Source organism: Prunus mume, linkage group LG2, assembly GCF_029339155.1.
Source record: "Prunus mume cultivar Tortuosa linkage group LG2, ASM2933915v1, whole genome shotgun sequence".
NCBI classification, from domain to species: Eukaryota; Viridiplantae; Streptophyta; class Magnoliopsida; order Rosales; family Rosaceae; genus Prunus; species Prunus mume.
The window spans coordinates 19,385,979-19,406,866 of record NC_142699.1 but is presented as its reverse complement, the minus strand read 5'-3'; the positions used below and the strand labels follow the sequence as shown (position 1 = coordinate 19,406,866).

General features: G+C 36.9%; 3 protein-coding genes and 1 pseudogene across 4 annotated transcripts; all 4 read left to right on the top strand.

Moving 5' to 3' along the window:
• The first annotated feature begins 4,897 nt into the window (after positions 1–4,897).
• Positions 4,898–7,134, top strand: LOC107880141 (cytochrome P450 CYP749A22-like). The gene is made up of 5 exons (XM_089047166.1): positions 4,898–5,243; positions 5,328–5,557; positions 5,649–5,881; positions 6,056–6,434; positions 6,547–7,134. The coding sequence occupies exons 1-5, from the start codon at positions 4,955–4,957 to the stop codon at positions 6,973–6,975; spliced, it is 1,560 nt and encodes a 519-aa protein (XP_088903292.1). The 5' UTR covers positions 4,898–4,954; the 3' UTR covers positions 6,976–7,134.
• A 1,284-nt stretch (positions 7,135–8,418) lies between these two features.
• LOC103342107 (cytochrome P450 CYP749A22-like) lies at positions 8,419–10,991 on the top strand. The gene is made up of 5 exons (XM_016796651.2): positions 8,419–9,057; positions 9,158–9,384; positions 9,510–9,742; positions 9,832–10,210; positions 10,297–10,991. The coding sequence occupies exons 1-5, from the start codon at positions 8,775–8,777 to the stop codon at positions 10,723–10,725; spliced, it is 1,551 nt and encodes a 516-aa protein (XP_016652137.2). The 5' UTR covers positions 8,419–8,774; the 3' UTR covers positions 10,726–10,991.
• A 143-nt stretch (positions 10,992–11,134) lies between these two features.
• LOC103342027 (cytochrome P450 CYP749A22-like) lies at positions 11,135–13,452 on the top strand. Of its 2 annotated transcripts, none has more exons than XM_016796650.2 (4): positions 11,135–12,088; positions 12,162–12,388; positions 12,473–12,705; positions 13,314–13,452. In XM_016796650.2, exons 1-4 carry the CDS (start codon positions 11,806–11,808, stop codon positions 13,315–13,317), a joined length of 747 nt encoding a protein of 248 aa, XP_016652136.2. In that variant the 5' UTR covers positions 11,135–11,805; the 3' UTR covers positions 13,318–13,452. The 2 variants fall into 2 exon arrangements, with proteins under 2 accessions (XP_016652136.2, XP_088901840.1); XM_089045714.1 differs by lacking the exon at positions 13,314–13,452 and adding an exon at positions 12,832–13,171.
• LOC148919792 (cytochrome P450 CYP749A22 pseudogene) lies at positions 13,319–13,621 on the top strand (annotated as a pseudogene).
• Positions 13,622–20,888: the final 7,267 nt, after the last annotated feature.

Sequence of the window (20,888 nt, the reverse complement as noted above, 5' to 3'; positions counted from 1 at the left end):
CTTCCTTGCCGTCAGTTTGTCTCTCTCTCTCTCTGTCTTTTTTTCTTCTTTTTTCTCCCTTCTTCTTCCTCTCATTTTTCTTATTTTTTTTCCGTCCTTTTTCTCTCCATCTCTCTCTTACGCTGGTGGTGATGGTGGTCTGATTGGGCTGTGGTGGTTTGATTGGATATAGGTGGTATTGATGTTGTGCTGTGGCTTTTGGAGTTTTTTTTATGAGTGGTGGCAGTCCCACATCGACTGCAAACATAACTTCAGCTCTTTCCTGCTCTATAAATATCTTCACCTCAGCAAAATTTCATGAAGAAATAAGGCTAGACTACTATTGTACGCGGGTTTGAATGTTAAAATCGTTTTGGGTTTCTTTTTATTTCGCTAATTTGGGCTTTTAACAAAATGTCCAGTTGAGATTTTTGCTAAATGTATAGTTAAGCATATAAAATCATTAATACTAATGTTTTCCCAAAATTTTCGATTTTTCTGATATATCAGAATTTTGAATTCCGAATATTTTCGGATTGGAATTCGGAACATTGGTTTTTGATTCGTTCTGGTCGATTTACACCTATAGTCAATACATTTAAGGCTAATGATAAACTTGAAAAACAAAAGATAAGTTGCCTCATACATTAATTCTTAGATTGGGTGAAATAATATTTGATTGATATTCTAAGGTACAACAATAGGAATAATATATGTACATAGCCTAGGAAACTATTTTAGGAATGTAATTATGAGCCAATAATCTTGTAGAATCAAAGAGTTGACTTAGATTAATTAGGAATGTATCGCTCATTTGACACTCCCCCTTAAGTTGGAGCATGTATGCCATCAATGCCCAACTTGCTAAGTGAGCTGTGAAATACTCTGCATGTGACTACTTTGGTGAAAACATCCGCAAGTTGATCTTCGGATTAAAAAAATGGCACCTCAAGTATCTTTGCCTCGAGTTTCTCCTTGATGAAATGTATGTCAACTTCAACATGCTTAGTTCTATCATGTTGCACTGGATTATATGCTATGTCTATTGCGGTTTTGTTGTCACAATTGAGTTGCATGACATGTTTGGTTTGAACCCCAATTCTCCCAACAAATTCCTTATCCAGAGTAGCTCACATACTCCATGTGCCATACCTTGATATTCTGCTTTAGCACTTGATCTTGACACCACTTTCTACTTTTTACTTCGCCAAGAGACTAGATTGCCTCTCACAAAGGTAAAGTATCCAGATGTAGATCTTTTGTCATTTAACAGAACCCGCCTAGTCTGCATTAATGTGACCCTTAACATCTAGATGGCTATGTCGTGAGAACATCAATCCTCTTCCAGGAGCAGTCATCAAGTATCTCAGAATTCGATTTACAACATCCATATGGGCTTCACTTGGTGCATGCATAAACTAACTCACCACACTTATGACATATGCTATATCAGGTATAGTGTGTCATAGATAGATTAACTTACCCACAAGGCGTTGATATCTTTCTTTGTTGGTGGGTACCTGATCAGGATATTCACCAAGCCGATGATTCAACTCTATTGAAGTATCTGTTGGTTTACTGGCTAACATTCCAATGTCAATCAAAATGTCAAGGATATATTTCCGTTGTGATAGAAATATTCCTTGTTTTGAACGAGCCACTTTAATGCCTAATAAATACTTCAGAGCACCAAGATCTTTCATTTCAACTCACTTGCCAAGTGGCGCTATAATGCTGCCTTTTCCTCTAGGTTATTCCTAGTAACTACCATGTCATCAACATATACAATAAGAGCAGTGACTTTACCTTTCTTATGTTTCAAGAAAAGAGTATGATCTGAGTTACTTTGCTTATATCCGAAATTCTTCATTGATTTGCTAAACCTTCCAAATCATGCTCTAAGTGATTGCTTCAATCCATAAAGAGACTTTCTCAGTTTACACACCATGTTGCCTATATTGGGCCCCATCTTACATCATAGAGGGGAATTTATATAGACTTCTTCTTCTAGGTCACCATGCATGAATGATTTTTTGACATTGAACTGGTGTAATGGCCAGTCCAGGTTTGCTGCTAGAGAAAGAAGTACTCGAATTGTGTTGATTTTGGCTACAGGGGCAAAGATCTCCCTATAGTCAATCCCATAAGTTTGAGTGTAACCCTTCACCACTAGTGTATCATTCAATAGTGCCATATGCCTTGAACTTTACCATATATATCAATCTACACTCTACTGTTCTCTTCCCTTTAGGAAGGATAGTCATATCCTAAGTAGAATTCTTCTGGAGGGCCTCTATTTAATCATTCATTGCTTGAGTCCACTTGGGATCTTTCAGAGCTTCTTGCACATTACTTGGAATAGATACAGTGGATAATTGACATATAGATGATGCACATGATGGAGGTAGCCTATGTAGAGACACATGATTAGCAATAGGGTATTTAACTTTTACTTTAGGATTAGGGTCATATTGTTGTCTAGGGACCCCTCTAGTTGTATGGGAGGGGTAACTGATAACCTGTGTTTCCTGTATGATTTGACTCAGGTAAAGTGTTTGAGTTGGAGTTTGAATGTTCAGTTACCTGTGGGGAATCTTCAGGACCTGATTGGATGAGTGGTGATGGTATTGTAGTAGGAGTTATAGGGGGAAAGTATCTAAACCACTACCTGAAATCTCTAGCCCTTGCGACTCTTGATCTTGTTGCATTACTGTAGTTGGCAGCTTGGACATTGGTTGTTTTAAAATAATTTGTTGAATTTGGATGATCCGATTTTGAGTATCTTCTGCAAAGATAGAGCTCTCCCTCTAAGAGGATGCTTAGAAACTCCTCATGAGTAACAGAACTCATTCTCGTGGAAAGTTACATCTGTTGTAACGTGCAATGTATGAGTGTGAGGATGAAAACACTTATAGCCCTTTTGAGTGTCAGCATACCCCACAAAGACACAACGTAGTGCGCATGGATCAAGCTTGCCACGTTGATGTGGATATACCTGAACATAAGCAACACAACCAAAGAGACGTGGTTTGAGATTTGGTGTGAACGGCATGGCGATGAAAGTGGTTAATGTCTGAATTGGAGTTTGATACTGAAGAGTGCTGGATGATGTTCTGTTTATGAGGTAAGTAACAGAACAAAGAGCCTTCCCCCAAAAATTATGGGGCATACGAGCCTCAAATAAAGAGGCATGAACAACTTCCAAAAGATGACGATTCTTACAATCTGCGACACCATTATGTTGTGGTGTATACGCACATGTTACCATGTTGGCTCAAAAAAATTATGTAAGTCATGGTTGACATACTCTCATCCACTGTTAGACAAGTGTTGTGATTTTCTTGTCAAACTGAGTAGCAACATATTGATGCAATTGCTTGAATTTTGCAATGACTTCGCTTTTCTGCTTCAGGAGAAAAACTCAGGTCATCATCCGGGTGCAATCATCAATAAACGTCACAAACCACTTAAAATCACTAATAGTGGGAACTCTGGATGGTCCCTGAACATCAGAGTGGACAATCATGAAATGCATAAAAGTTTTATTCAATCTTAATTAGTAAGAAATATGATGGCTTTTCGCCAAAATGCAAGTTTCACAATGAAAGTCTAATTCAGCAAACTGGGAAAACAAATCTGGAAATAAAAGTTTCAGATAACCAAAAGAAGCATGCCTTAATCGCCTATGCTATAGCCACATTTTCTTCATCCTCATGGACTCGTCTCCTCACACATGATGTGCATGACTTGATGCCATAGAGAATAATTATTCTCATCCAGTTTGATTCCTGCCGAGAAGTTGGAGGTGTCACTCTACAAAGTGAAGATTTGTGTGGTAGTGTTAGAGCCTCCCAACACTAAGGATTGATTGGTGTTTACTGATCCATCATCGTTGGCCATGATATTGGCTTACAAGTGATGAGAAAAAAGACAAAAAAATAAAAAATAAAAAATAAAATTGGGCTGAGGGGAAAAGCAAAGAGAGCGGTGGAAAGTGATTTGCAAAGGATGAGAATAAAACAAAAAAGTGATTTGACATTAAATTGGTTTGTGAGATGGATATGGGCTGGTGCTGGGTTGTATACTTGTTGAATGATGTGGATAATGATATGAATGTTTGGAGCGAAGGTTAGTGTTGGGTTTGTATGACGACTACTGCTGCGGAAGCGATTGTTAGGGTTAGGTCAAACGACGGTCATGATCAACTGCTCTTATACCATCTCAGATTGGGTGAAATAATATTTCATTGATATTCTAATATACAACAATAGGAAGAATATATTACATACCCTAGGAAACTATTCTAGGAATGTAATTATGAGCCTATAATCTAGGAGAATCAAATAATTGACCTAGACTAATTAGGGATGTATAGCTCATTTGACATTAATTAGATTGTTTTAAGTGTAACAAAAGTGACACATGTCATTATAAAAAATGGAGAAGATTCAAAAGAGAATGTTAGAGAGAAGGTTGCCGCATTACCCAACAAGATATTATCTTTATGAAACATTATAAACGAGCCCACGCAACCAGAGCTAAGCTCAAGTGACAGCCCACGCAAAGACGAAATCCTATAATGCAACATCTTTTCATGAAACGTTACCATGGGAACTTGAACCGATGGCCACTTGGGAGTACATCAAATACCCGAACTAATCCAACTGACACCCCATTAGTTTTTTTCGCAGCGGAGCTTTGCTCAATGATTTCTTGTTACGTTGAAATTTTTTATAAACAGAGTGATAAAGAGAGTTTTGCGAATTTAATTTAATAATATATTAACATGGCAAAAGTAGGACTTAATTTGAAGCGCACAATCAGAACCCAGCACGAGTAAGTTGTAAGTTGTAGGTGATGTAGTAGGGTCCAAGTGGCGGCTTAATAATTCGTTTTAAGAACACAGAGCAAGAATATACTTCCATAACCGTACTCTTTAAAACCCCATAGGTTCGGAGAAAGACAATACCAAAAGATGACTTCTTTGGGAGGCCTAGTAATCACTGTTTCAAGCTTTCTGTGTCTGCTCCTTGTCTTAGTTCTCATCAAGATCCTTCACAGGCTATGGTGGGCTCCGGCTCGCTTGCAGAAGCTGATGGCCTCGCAGGGCATCAAAGGCCCTCCTTACAGACTTATCCATGGCAACACCAAGGACATCTCCAACATGATCAAGGAAGCCATGAGCAAGCCTAAGAGTTTGAGTTCGTCCCACGACGTACTTTCTGTAGTTCAACCTCACGTTCACTCATGGACCAAGATATATGGTAACAAACAAACCGTCTTAATTAAACTATTGTTTTGAAATCTGAGTTCTAAGTTAAATTTTGGTCATATTCATTCATCAACAGGGAAGAACTATCTTCAGTGGCATGGTTCTAAGGCTCAATTGGTCATCACGGAGCCTGAGTTATGCAAAGAGATACTGAATAACAAAGACAAAGCTTATCCCAAAACAGAGCGCGAAAGCTTTGTGAAGAAGCTCTTAGGAGATGGACTTGCGACAACAACAGCAGAAGGTGAAAAATGGGCAAAAATGCGAAAGCTCGCTACCCACGCCTTCCATGGAGAGAGCTTAAAAGTAAGTTTTTAGAGTTTATGGTACTTCCTTAGAATCAATTAATTGAAGACTAAGTTTGCTAATTGACTGCACGATGGTGTTGTTTTGCTAGAGTATGATTCCAGCAATGGTAGCCAGTGCAGAGACAATGCTAGAGAGGTGGAAAAATTATGAAGGGAAAGAGATTGAGATGTTTGAAGAGTTTAGGTTTTTCACTTCAGAAGTGATTTCTAGAACAGCATTTGGCAGCAGCTATATAGAAGGACAACACATTTTTGAGATGTTGATGAAATTAGGCTTCCTGTTAAGCAAAAATGCTCTCACAATAAGGGTTCCTGGCATCAGGTAAACTTCCTTACAACTAAATCTGAATGTGGGGAACCAAATGGGGATAGCCCTATTATCTCTTTTTTGTTTATATTTGTATTGATTCGCTGATTTATTGATCAACGAGGCTTGTTATGCAGAGAACCAACCTTCTCTATTATCTTTTTATTGTTCTTTCATTCAATGTTGCAGTAAGCTTTTCAAAACTGGCGATGAGATCGAATCAGAGAAACTTGAAAAAGATGTACGTGCCTCCATATTAGAGATTGTCAGGAAAAGAGAAGAGAAGGTGTTGACTGGAGGAGAAGATAGCTTTGGGAGTGATTTTCTTGGATTACTTGTGAAGGCTCATCATGATGCCAATGACAGCCAGAGGATTTCAGTGGATGATTTAATTGATGATTGCAAGACGTTTTACGTCGCTGGACAAGAATCTACTAATTCTTTGCTTGCTTGGACTGTCCTTCTTTTGGCACACCACACGGATTGGCAAGAGGAAGCAAGAAAAGAGGTCATACAAATGTTTGGCAAACAAACTCCAAACCCTGATGGCATTGCCAAACTGAAAACGGTAAGAAAGTCAAGAACTCAATCATTAGCTTGTTCTAAGTGGCAGAAACATGTACTCAATTAAGATTCAAAACCTGATTTGTTTTTGTTTTTTTTGTTTCATTTGGATGCAGATGAGTATGGTGATCAATGAGTGTCTAAGGTTATATTCCCCTGTTGGTACTCTGTTAAGGAAAGCTGAAAGGGAAGTTAAACTAGGAAAGCTGATTGTTCCTGCTAATGTTGATTTGGTAATGTCATGCCTATCACTTCACCATGATCCTCTAATCTGGGGACAAGACGCGCAACTTTTCAAACCAGAGCGATTCGCAGAAGGGGTTGCTAAAGCGAGTAACAATAACGCAGGTGCTTTCCTACCCTTCGGAGTAGGACCTCGAGCTTGTGTGGGATTGAACTTTGCGACCATTGAAGCAAAGATTGCGCTGTCGATGGTTCTACAACGCTACTTCTTCACCCTCTCCCCGGGCTATGTCCACTTGCCCTTTCAGCTAGTAACAAATCGCCCACTCCGTGGAGTTCAAGTAATGCTACATTCACTTTGATAAGTATCCAGAACACAGACATCAATAATAATGCATCTGGTCATGAGGTGAATTGATACACTCGCTGTATTATTAGTCAATTATCTTTTCAACTTTTCCTAGCTATTGTTGCCTCATGTTTGGCAGTATTGTTGGATAATACAATAGGTCATTTCTTTTTGTTTGGTTTGGGAGAAAGAATCTTAAATCTTAAAGCATCCATCCAGAAAAAGGTAATATGTTAGAATATGCCAATATCATAGCCGTCTGATGGACCAATATAATATAATTATAATATAATATGAAATTTAACTGCTGCAATAGAAATACTGAAGAAACTGATCACGGGACATTTTCAGTTTGAGTGCATCATCCATAACAAATTAAGAAATGACAGAAACCTTAAACACAATATGTAATCGCAATTAATTCGAAACCGAAGATAATTCAGGTAACGTAATTTCATTAACATAAAATAGGGACAACAATTGATAAAGGAAGATTAACAGAAAGCAAGGATATAGAATACTACTACTTTTTATTCATAAACATAATTATTATAATCTAATTAAGTCCAGCATTTTCCAACACAAGAGAAAGATCATGTGATAATAGAATAGAATGCCGTTTTTAGAGAGAGTGTCAAATTGTTAAGCATACGTTTTGTCGTTAGAACTGTGATAACATGAAGCCCAATATACTATCGCCTTTTTAGGTCCATGTGTGTGACCATTGTGAATTTGTGATGTGAAATTTAAAAAATGAAGAAAAAATACATGTCATTGTCTAGGAATTCAAATCCTCTTTTGCTTCTCTGTCTATACAGTTCAGTCTCCCATTTGGCAAAGTCTAAATCGAACTCTATCTATATGCCTGTGCGTCAGCGCCATTATTGATGCTTGAGGAAGCTTGAGGTTTCACTCTATGTGGTGGCGAACTTTCATGTAAATAACATAAATTAGGTTATTTATTTGATACTCGAGGAAGCTTAAGGTTCCACTTCACGTATAACAAACTTTAAACTTAACACGTAGACAACACAAATTAAATGACGTGAGAGCACATTTGGCCGTTCGGCCCAACATTTTTATAGGGGTCATCTTTATTTGTATCATGTGATGCCTAGGTCATAATATGTTTCACAAACGAGCCGCTTTTTCTGGTCTTCGGAAATTCACAAAAGCCACTTATTACAATCTTATCCATCCAAGACAGCTAATCACAGAAAGTGGTGGACATAATTTGCCATGCCTGCCAGTGCCAGCTGCTAGTAAGAAACAGATGATTATGAACTGTCTCTCTCTCTCTCTCTCTCTCTCTCTCTATATAGAAAGTTGTAAAGATGAGAGGTTGTTCACTAGAACTTTCCACAGCAGAATTTTCATAGGGAAGCTATAGTCTCTCTGTTAAGTTGAGAAAAGTCATGAAAGAAAACGAAGTGTGGTGATAAAGATAAAGTTTTGCAAGATTAGTAATAAGGTAATGTCATTGGTGACGAAGCCGGGAGATAATTCCAACATGAATTCACTAACCATGATGTATCAAAAGTCGACAAATGGCAGCTTAAGGTTTCAAGGAGAGTCACTTTACCATGATATTCATATTTGCCATCTGGATTTTAGTAAATAGCAGGACAGCTAAGTAACAATCAAAAGCAGCTAAGTAACAATCAAAAGCTAACACAACCATGATTTAAAACTGGTTTTTTCTTTACTTTTGCTTAACACTCAGGAGCAAGAAAAGCTTTAAAAACTCAGTAGAAAAAGAGAAAGAGAAAGAGAAAGAGATAAGATAAGCAAAGAAAAAACAATACCAAAAAAATGACTAGTTTGGGAGGCCTAATAGTCATTCTTTCTAGCTTTCTGTGTCTGCTCCTTGTCTTAGCTTTCATCAAGATCCTCCACAAACTATGGTGGACTCCGATTCGCATACAGAAGCTGATGGCTTTGCAGGGGATCAAAGGCCCTTCTTACAGATTCATCCATGGAAACACCAAAGAAATCTCCAACATGAAAAAGGAAGTCATGGGCAGGCCCCAACTTTTATCACACGACATACTTTCTGTAGTTCAACCTCACATTCACTCGTGGACCAAGATTTATGGTAATAAACAAAAACAAGCCATCTCAATTAGTTAACTATTGTTATTTAAATCTTAGTTCTAAACAAGATAAGTTTTGGTAATTTTTGCATGCAATTACAGGGAAGAATTATCTTCAATGGCATGGTTGTCGGGCTCAGTTGGTCATTACAGAACCTGAGTTGTGCAAAGAGATACTGAATAACAAAGACAGAGCTTATCAGAAAAGAGAGCCCACAAACATTGCAAAGAAGCTATTGGGAGATGGCCTTGTGGTGACAACCGAAGCTGAAAAATGGGCAAAACTGCGAAAGCTGGCCACCCATGCCTTCCATGGAGAGAGTTTAAAAGTAAGTTTTTTAAAGTTACTGATACTTTGTTGCAAAGAGTATTATAGTAATAGCTGTGTCAACTATTTAAACATAAATTGAAGGGAAAAGTCTGCTAATAGCATGTTGGTATTATTGTTTGCTAGAGTATGATTCCAGAAATGGTAGCTAGTGCCGAATCGATGCTAGAAAGGTGGACAGTTTATGAAGGAAAAGAGATTGAGGTGTATGAAGAGTTTAGATTGTTCACATCGGAAGTGATTTCCAGAACAGCATTTGGCAGCAGCTATGTAGAGGGACAAGACATTTTTGAGATATTGATGAAGTTAGGTTTCCTAATATTTAAAAATTTTCTCAAAGTCAGGGTTCCTGGAATCAGGTAAATTTTAATACTCCAATTGAAGAGAAGAAAATTATTTTGGAGAGTTACTTATGTTCTCATTTTTAGTCTTTCATTCAATGTTGCAGCAAGTTTTTCAAAACCAGCGATGAGATTGAATCAGAAAAACTTGAGAAAGGAATTCATGCCTCCATAATAGAGATGGTTAAGAAAAGAGAAAAGAAGACAATGGCTGGAGAAAAGGACAGCTTTGGGAGTGATTTTCTTGGATTACTTTTGAAGGCTAATCATGAAGCCAATGAGAACCAGAGGATTTCGGTGCAGGAGATAATTGATGAGTGCAAGACGTTTTACTTCGCCGGACAAGAAACCACTAATACTTTGCTTGCTTGGACTGTCTTTCTTCTGGCACTCCATACGGATTGGCAAGAGGAAGCAAGAAAGGAGGTGCTACAATTATTTGGCAAACAAACTCCAAATCTTGATGGCATTGGCAAACTGAAAACAGTAAGAAACTTGTCTAGGTGGTAGAAACATGTTCTCAATAAAGTTTGAGATCCTGATTCGGTTATCTATTTTTCATTTTGATGCAGATGAGTATGATCATCAATGAGGCTCTAAGGTTATATCCCCCTGCTGTTTCGGTTATAAGGAACGTTGAAAGGGAAGTTAGACTAGGAAAGCTAATTGTTCCTAGTAATCTTGATGTGGTTGTCTCAATCGTAGCAGTTCACCATGATCCTCAAATTTGGGGACAAGACGTGCAACTTTTCAAACCACAGAGATTCTCAGAAGGAGTTGCTAAAGCAACTAACAACAACATAGGCGCATTCTTACCCTTTTCAATGGGACCTCGAACGTGCGTGGGCTTGAACTTTGCAATCACTGAAGCGAAGATTGCTCTGTCAATGATTCTGCAACGCTATGCCTTCACCCTTTCCCCGGGTTATGTCCACTTGCCCTTACACTATCTTACAGTTCGGCCACAACATGGAGTTCAGGTAATGCTGCATTCACTTTGAAGTTGAATTGCCCAAGGAGACATAAGTCCATCTTGTGCCTTGCACTTTGAGACAAGACAGAGCTTATTTGTCAACTGTCCTTTCAACTCTAATTAAGAAGAAAAGGATGTTATTGAAGTAAATGCATTTCCCAACAACAATTGTACAATAAACAAAGCTTGAACTTCATGGAAAGCATGAATTTGATTGAAAAGGATGGTTTCTCAAGACATTGAAATTTAATGAGAATAATTGAAAGCTGTGATAGCCTATGTTAGCATTCTGAATGACTGTTGCATCAGCTTATGTTAACCTTCTTATCACACAGTCAGGATTCCTGGCATCATGTAACTTTCTTTTAACTAATAACTCAACTTGGGATGCCCATTTTTATATGTGTACATTCCACTTGAAGAGAAGAAGAATCCATCTAACTTGGGCGGGTCTGACCCAAAAAAATAGCCATTTTGGAATCTCCAAGGTCAGGGACGAGATATGGGGGTGGCGAGCATTGCTATGAGAGAGAGAGAGAGAGAGAGAGAGATGAGGATGAGGGGAGGAGAGGTCGCGGGTTATTTATATGTTGATAAAAAAAACAGAAGGAGAGATGGGCTTTCAACTGGGCCTGGGCTTAAAACTCTAATAAAACCAAATGCCCTATTTTGATGGGAATTGGACCTTAAAAAATACAACATTAAATGGATTTTGCATTATGAAATCACTAAAGCAATCACTAATAAATAACAATATATATATATATATTATACTATTTGTTTAATATATATGTATTATGGTGGTATTTTATAATTTATACATCGTTTTATTTTGCATAATTTTGGTATAAATTAATAATTTATAAGACTAAATAATAAATAAATAAAAGAAATAGGCCTTGATTACTCCCCTACCGCCTAGCCATTTTTCTTCATATACAAGTTTGGTGTGTTTTTAGATAAGGTCAAAATTGACAGTGGCATTTTATTATACCACCCAATTTATTATTACAGTAACAGAGCAAGACAATTTAAATAATCAACTGAGGGAGCTGAATATTGATCTGGTTCAGAAATCTAGCAAAAGAGAAAAACTATACTAAAAAAGATGGATTCCTCTGGAGAAGTAGCAATCATTCTTTCAAGCTCTGTGTTTCTGTTTCTCTTTTTAGCTCTCATCAAGATCTTTCACAAGCTATGGTGGAAACCAACAAGCATACAGAGGCTGATGGCTTTGCAGGGCATCAAAGGCCCTGCTTACAGACTTGTCCATGGAAACACCAAAGAAATCTTCAACATGCAAAATGAAGCCATGGGCAAGCCCCAAGGTTTATCACATGACATATTTTCCAGAGTTCAACCTCATTTTCACTCCTGGATCAAGTTATATGGTAAAGAAACTCCTCATTGACTATGGTTTTTGAGTCTTTGTTCTGAAATAACTTTGGTCATCTTTTGCAACAGGGAAGAATTTTCTTCAATGGTATGGTCTTCGACCTCAATTGATCATCACGGAACCTGAGTTGTGCAAGGAGATACTGAATGACAAAGATAGAGCTTATCCGAAAAGCAAGCCCAAAAGCTTTGTGAAGCAGCTACTGGGAGATGGACTTGTGACAACAACCAACACTGAAAAATGGGGAAAATTGAGAAAGGTGGCCAACTATGCTTCCCATGGAGAAAGCTTAAAAGTAAGTTCTTACGGTTGTTTATGAATGGCAGAAAAATAAGAAAGGCATAAATTGAAAGTAAATTTGTTAATGGCATGATGGTAGAGTATGACTCCGGCAACGATAGCTAGTGCTGAGATTATGCTTGAAAGGTGGAAAAATCAGGATGGCAAAGAGATTGAGATGTTTGAAGAATTTCGGTTGCTCACCTCAGAAGTGATTTCCAGGACAGCATTTGGCAGCAGCTACTTAGAAGGGGAGAAGATTTTTGAGATGCTGATGAAGTTATCCTTCTTAACTTTCAAAAACTCTTTGAAACTCAGGATTCCTGGTATCAGGTGAATTCTTTTTTCTTTTTCTTTTTTTCATTTTCCCCATCTGCTGCACATCAAAGAACTATTCACAAACGAATTCTTGGATTATTAGTTTAGTTCTCATGTTAAGTCTTTCATTGAATATTACAGTAAGTTTTATAAAACATGCGATGAGATCGAATCAGAGAATCTTGAGAAAGGAGAATATAACTCCATAATAGAGATTGTTAAGAAAAGAGAAAATAAGGCAATGGCTGGAGAATAAGATGACTTTGGGAGTGATTTTCTTGGATTACTTTTGAAGGCTCATCATGATGCCAATGACAACCAGAGGATTTCTGTTGATGACTTAGTTGATGAGTGCAAGACATTTTACTTTGGCAGACAACAAACTTCTAATAGTTTGCTTGCTTGGACTGTCTTTCTTTTGGCAATCCATACGAATTGGCAAGAGGAAGCAAGAAAGGAGGTCCTAGAAATATTTGGAAAATGAAATCCGAATACGGATGGCATTGCCAGACTAAGAACAGTAAGAAAGTCCAGTACTCAATCAATCGCTTCTTCAAGTGGCATAAATGTTCTTCATTAACTATGAAATACTGATTTCTTTTCAAATATTCATTTTCGTGCAGATGAGATGACTATGATCATCAATGAGACTCTGAGGTTATATCCGCCTATTGTTGCCCTTGAGAGGGAAGCTGAAAGAGAAGTTAGGCTGGGAAACCTCATTATCCCTGCTACTGTTGAACTCGTCATTCCATCTTTAGCATTTCACCATGAGCCTGGATTCTGGGGACAAGACGTGCATCTTTTCAAACCGGACAGATTCTCTGAAGGGGTTGCTAAAGCTACTAAGAATAACATAGCCACATTCTTACCATTTGGTATGGGACCACGAAATTGTGTGGGTTTGAACTGTATGAAATATGAGTGCTAAATTGCTATAAAATAAATAAATAAAAACTACAAACAAAACAGATTTTTACAACAGCATAATGGAATTAAAAGAACCTTAATTGAGTCGAGGCAAGTGTTGGACACTTTGACCTTAAGACGAATTACCCCACACTGGTGCTTATGGTTCACTAGCGTTCGCCTCCCAGGATACAACGATTCCCCTCCTTATGAAAGAAGCACTACAATTCGCAAGGAACTTTGAACCAAAATTATGCAGGAACCTCTCTTTATGAAACTCTAATGCTCTCTATATATGAAAGTATGTATGTAGAGAATTGATTGAATGAATAAAACTGCAGGAGGATTGCTCTATTTATAGATGATGAAATACCTTCTAAAAAGGTATCCAATCTGAAAAGGCAAACAATGCATCCCTTGGTCTGAAGAGTTGTCACCCCAACCAATGCATCTCTTGGTTTGAGGAGTTGTCACCCCCCATGTGAAGATGTCTTTAACCCAAGGGTCATGTCCTTAACTCAATGGATTTTATTAATTTCCATTCAAATAGAAAATTAATATTAAATATAATATTAAATTTCTCACAATCCCCCACATGAATGGAAATTAGTTTCAACAATATGTAAATGATAATGCAAACTTAGAGAGAGTTCCTATTAGAAGAATATGGCATCTGGATATGTAGCTTTTGGCTTTGAACCTTCCATAGTGAAGTACTATCGGATTTACTTGGCTAATCAGTGAACGTGATGTCTTGAACTGTTCAGCCGTTCGTGTAAACCCAGACAATAATACTCACACAATACCCTTCTAGACATATCCAGTTCGATCGGTTGTGCTTGTTTTGGCCATGAGCAACTCTTGGCATTCATAAGTGCTTTAGAGAATTTAGCCCTGAAAATTCTCATGGAAACGGCCCCATTTCACACTTATATAGGTGATTTCCTATTGGTAATATCCTCTCATATTTTACTCGGATAATCAAGGTATAGAAATCATTAAAAGCATAGCTTAACCTAAACACATTTCATACAACACAGTGTCATCATAGGATATGGGTAGGAGAATATATATCCGCAGTGTTATTTTTGAGTTATCATAATTTACTTGTCCCTTTTGAACCTAGATTTTGGGATCTCCAGTCAACTAGGTTGGGTTTCCACTATGACGACTCATTTGACATGGGCTTTAACCCCATCCCCCTCGATGATCTATAAACTTGCTCTCCGTTCAAACCTTCAGTAAATGGATCCACCAAATTATCTCTTGACTTTATGTAGTCAATGGTAATTATACCACTGGAGAGCAGTTGCTTAACGGTGTTGTGTCTTCGACGTATATGTCGAGACTTGCCGTTATACATATTGTTTTGTGCCCTTGCAATTGTAGATTGACTATCACAATGTATACATATAGCAGGCACAGGTTTTGGCCAACATGAAATATCTTCTAAGAAATTACGTAGCCATTCAGCTTCCTCACCAGCTTTATCTAATGCTATGAACTCAGATTCCATAATAGATCTAGCTATAACAGTTTGCTTAGTAGATCTCCATGATATAGCCACACCTCCAATTGTAAAGACGTATCCGCTTGTAGAATTGGTGTCTTTAGTATCAGATATCCAATTAGCATCACTATATCCTTCAAGTACAACTGGATCTCTTGTATAATGCAATCCAACACTTTTGGTGTATCTTAAGTATCTTAGAACTCTGACTATAGCTTTCCAATGATCCCTTCTAGGATTACTAGTGTATCTGCTTAATCTAATAACAGAGTAAGCTATATCAGGCCTTGTGCAATTCGTAAGATACATGAGACTGCCAATGATACGAGCATATTCTAGTTGTGATACACCATGACCTATATTCTTCACAAGATTAAGATTTGGATCATAAGGTGTTCTTACTGGACTAGTATCATACTTGCTAAACTTCGCAAGTATTTTCTCAATATAATGTGATTGGGATAAAACTAGTCCATCAAATGTTCTAGAAATTTTAATTCCTAGAATCACAAATCTGCTACTCCCAATCTTTCATGTCAAAATTTTTGGTCAACATTTTCTTGGTAGATTTAATCATCCCAATATTGCTACCAATAATTAACATATCATCAACATAAAGACAAATAATGACAAAACCATCTTGAGTGCTTTTCGTATAAACACATTTACCACACTCATTGATCTTGAAACCATTTGACATTAGTGCATTGTCAAATTTCAGATGCCATTGTTTTGGTGCTTGCTTTAACTCGTACAAAGACTTAACAAGCTTACATACTTTCTTTTCTTGTCCAGGAACAATAAGCCTTCAGGTTGTTCCATATAAATTTCCTCATCTAAAGCACCATTTAGAAAGGCCGTTTTCACATCCATTTGATGTATTTCAAGATTATGCAATGCTGCAATTGCAATTAACATTCTTATTGATGTTATCCTCGTAACTAGTGAATATGTGTCAAAGTAATCCAATCCTTCTTTTTGTTTATAACCTTTGACAACAAGCCTTGCCTTATATTTGTCAATTGATCAATCAGCTTTCATCTTCTTCTTAAAAATCCATTTATAACCCAATGGTTTATTTCCAGGAGGAAGATCCACAAGTTCCAAGTGTGATTCTGCATGATGGATTCAACTTCGGCATTAATAGCCTCTTTCCATAAAGGAGCTTCAGGAGAAGTCATGGCTTCTTTGTAAGTTTGAGGCTCATTTTCTAACAAATAAGTTAGAAACTCAGGACCAAAGGATTTGGTTGTCTTAGCTCTCTTACTACGCTTGGGTTCATGTTCAGGTTCTGGTTCTGCAGTCTCTTGGTCTATGTTTTTTTGATGACCTTCTTGGCTATCACTATTAACAGTATCATAGGTTCTTTTACGTGTATTTCTTTCTTGTGCATCCTTATAAGGAAATACATTTTCAAAGAAAAGATGCATTCATTGATTCAATAATCGTATTTACATGTACATTTAATATATCATATTTGTGTAAAGGAAATGATATGCACTACTGTTAATGGCATAACCGATAAAGATACAGTCAATAGTTTTTGGTCCTATCTTAACCTTTTAGGGGTTGGAATCACAACTTTAGCTAGACACCCCCACACTTTCAAGTATTTATAGGAAGGCTTGTGACCTTTCCATAACTCATAAAGTGTCTTGTCTAACTTTTTATGAGACAATTTGTTGAGAATGTAGTTAGCAGAGAGTAAAGCTTCCCCCCCACAAATTCTGGGGTGCTCTAGAACTTACTAGCAAAGCATTCATCATTTCTTTTAAAGTACAATTTTTGCATTCAGCAATACCATTTTGCTGAGGTGAGTATGGAGCAGTAGTTTGGTGAATAATTTCCGTGTTGGGAACAAAACTCACCAAAAGGTGATTCATATTCACCACCTCTATCACTTCTTAATATCTTTATTTTCCTGCTAAGTTGATTCTCAACTTCTCTTTTATAATGTTTGAACATTTCTATAGCCTCATCTTTACTTCTTAGCAAATATACTTGACAATATCTTGTACAATCATCAATAAAAGTAATAAAATACTTTTTACCACTTCTAGTTTGGACAAAATATCACTGTGAATTAATTCTAGAGGTTCTGTACTTCTTTCCATAGACTGGAATGATGATCTAGTTAGTTTTGCTTCAACACAAGTTTCACATTTATTATGGAAATCAATATGAAACTTAGGTATTAGTTCCATGTTAATTAATTGACGCAATTTGTCATAATTAACATGCCCTAATCTTCCATGCCACAAATCAGATGACTCAAGCATATAAGCAGAACTAACTTTATTATTATTAACTTTGTGTACAACAGTCATTACATTCATCTTGAAAAGTCCATCAGTAAGGTACCATTGCCCCACATACATTCCATTCTTAGTAAGTACAAACTTATCAGACTCAAAGACTAGCTTGAACCCATTCTTCCTAAGCAGTGATCCAGAAACCAAGTTCTTCCAGATCTCAGGGACGTGAAGTACATTATTGAGAGTGACTTCCTTTCCAGATGTCATCTTTAGAACTATTTTCCCTTGGCCATGAATTTTGGAGGTGGAGAAGTTTCCCATGAATAAAGGCTCTCCTTGATCATTTGCTTCATATGTAGAAAACATCTTCCTTTAAGAACATATGTGGCGTGTAGCTCCAGTATCCACCCACCATTCCTTGGTGTTACCCACCAAGTTCACTTCAGACACGACTGCAGAAAGATTAATATTTAACAAATCAGTTGAAAGCTTGTCTTCTTCAGTCATGTGTGCCTCAGTCTTCTTCACTCCTGGATCAAGTTATGTGGTAAAGAAACTCCTCATTGACTATGGTTTTTGAATCTTTGTTCTGAAATAACTTTGGTCATCTTTTGCAACAGGGAAGATGTAGAAAATGATTTCCCTTGATTTAAATCTGTTTACAATGTACAGCTATATAGGAGATTTGTTTGACTGTTACAAGAAATAATAAACAACAATAATTACAAAGAATCGAAACTGATCTTCCGTTACACAATCAGTTTTGATTCTCAATCAAACTGATCTTCAGTTACTCAATCAGTTTTGATTGAGAAGAGGAAATCTCTCTAACAGAAGAATTTTCTTCAATGGTATGGTCTTCGACCTCAATTGATCATCACGGAACCTGAGTTGTGCAAGGAGATACTGAATGACAAAGATAGAGCTTATCCGAAAAGCAAGCCCAAAAGCTTTGTGAAGCAGCTATTGGGAGATGGACTTGTGACAACAACCAACACTGAAAAATGGGGAAAATTGAGAAAGGTGGCCAACTATGCTTTCCATGGAGAAAGCTTAAAAGTAAGTTCTTACAGTTGTTTATGAATGGCAGAAAAATAAGAAAGGCATAAATTGAAAGTAAATTTGTTAATGGCATGATGGTAGAGTATGACTCCGGCAATGATAGCTAGTGCTGAGATTATGCTTGAAAGGTGGAAAAATCAAGATGGCAAAGAGATTGAGATGTTTGAAGAATTTCGGTTGCTCCCTTTCGGCTTCTTACAGTTCGCCCTCAACATGGACTTCAAGTAATGCTACACTCAGTTCGCCCCTCATTACCTAATGCCCTTGGACATGGTTCTTGTTATTTTAAAAATTGTAACTGGAACATGGAAATAGGCTCACTGTGATAAACACAGGCAAAACGTGGAAAGATCCTCCATTCTCCAACACCTGTTTGTTGTAAATACATGCATTGGAGCCAATACATGAGGAACGTTTCCTCCCTTCTATAAAGGTAGGCCTAATCTTCATTGTAATGATTGATCAATATGTAACTAGGATTTCTCTCCCTTTCAATTCTCTCAATCTTTCAGTTTCTCAATCTCAATCTATTTAGTTTATAACACTGTTTTTTAAAATCTTTTTAACCTGTTTTATGAATTGAAACACTCAAAAACATACATAAAAAAATGACAAATTGAAATCATTCAAAGTATATTTTTCTAATAAAGGAATAAAATTTGGAAGAGAAAAAATAGATAAGAAAAATAACCCATTTTTAAAAGACTATGACCCTACGGAATCCTGTCTGCTGTGAAGTTTGTAAAAATTTAACCTCCTGTTCTGCTGCTTTGCTGCATGTTTCTAGTAGAATTTCCATTGATGAAATAAAACGTTTTGGGAACCCAAAGAGCATCTCTAACCCCAGGCAGCACATTAGCATGAACTGCACTAATGCATATAGCCCAAAATATGAAAATAATAAGGTTCATGGGAACCTACATATATACATGATTCTCATCGCTGATGTGTACAAAAATGAACAAGTATAAGGGAGTTTTCTTCAAACTTGGGAACAGCCAAAGAAATTGCACATTGCACATGCCAAGAAAATAAGGGTACTAAGAAACAGACTACAGATGAAATGAAGAGAGAAGTGATGGGTAAATTTGGTGGATTAACACCAAAGAAATCTCCAACATGACAAAGGAATTGTTAAAGAGGGCTGCACAAAATTTAGTCTAGTTAGCACTACTACAGAAAGTGAAAAAGACGACCAGAAAAAAATGACGGTTCAACAAAAACCGTCGTTGTGTTTGAAAAGATGACGGTTTTATAAAACCGCCGTGTATAATTAACTTAAACAACTAAAAAATTGAAGATTCCAAAGAGTGTTCAGAAAAAACGACACACCTAATTTAAAAACCGACGTCTTATTGAAAAAGGTTTTACTCAAAGTAAACTTTGAGCCAAAAAACAACAGCAGAATGTATGAATCCACCGACATAGAAAGTAAAGATGACGGTGTAAATAAATAGCCACCATTTTTACTCCGTAATAAACACGACCAAGTTTTCGTATCCGGCGTCGTATAATTTCAAAAGAATCCACAGTGGTAAATTACAAAAAACCGCCGTATTAAATGAATGTACAATGACTACGGTACAAATAAATTTATCGACTTATTTCTTGTAGCATACTACGATGGTATCTTTAACTCTAACCACGTTGGTTTGTTCAATTAACGCCGTGTAATAAAATTTACCACGTCGTGAAGTTAAATTCACCGTCGTATTTATTCACTTTATACGTCAACCCTTGACATATAAACCGTCGTCTTAATAATATTATTTTTTTACTATTTTTTTGATATCCTGCGACGGTAGACCAACTTAATGACAAGAATTGAGAATAACCACGACGGTTTATATAGAAAACCGCCGACAGAATCAGATTTTTCTGAGATCCCAAGAGATACGTTGTGAAGTTAAAATTACAGTCGTATTTATTGACTTTATACGTCTCACATTATATCTAAACCGTCATCTTAATAATATTTTTTTTTCAATTTATTTATATTATTTTGGTTTCCTACGTCGGTAGATCATATTAATGACAAGAATTAAGAATAACCACGACGATTTATAAAGAAAACCGCCGACAGAATTGGATTTTTCTGAGATCCCAAGAGTTACGAAATCTTACCAGATGAACTCTGTTCCTCATCATAATCCTACCACAGAAATACAATATTTTAGAAGTTGAGAATGTGTGTGTGTTTGTGATTTTCAGATACATATACGCACACACACATAAACATCCAAAAATTTGCCTCTAAGATTTGACAAAGGCAGCCACAGATTTGCATTCAGATAGACAATTTTTAGGAAGTTGATGATGTGTGTGTGTTTGTGTCCTCCAGATACACAAATGCACACACACATCAACATCCAAACAATCGCCTCCTAAGAGGTGAGACAGAAGAAGTTGGAACTCTAATTGAAAACTGAAAATGAAAGAACTCATGAAAAAAACCTTAATTT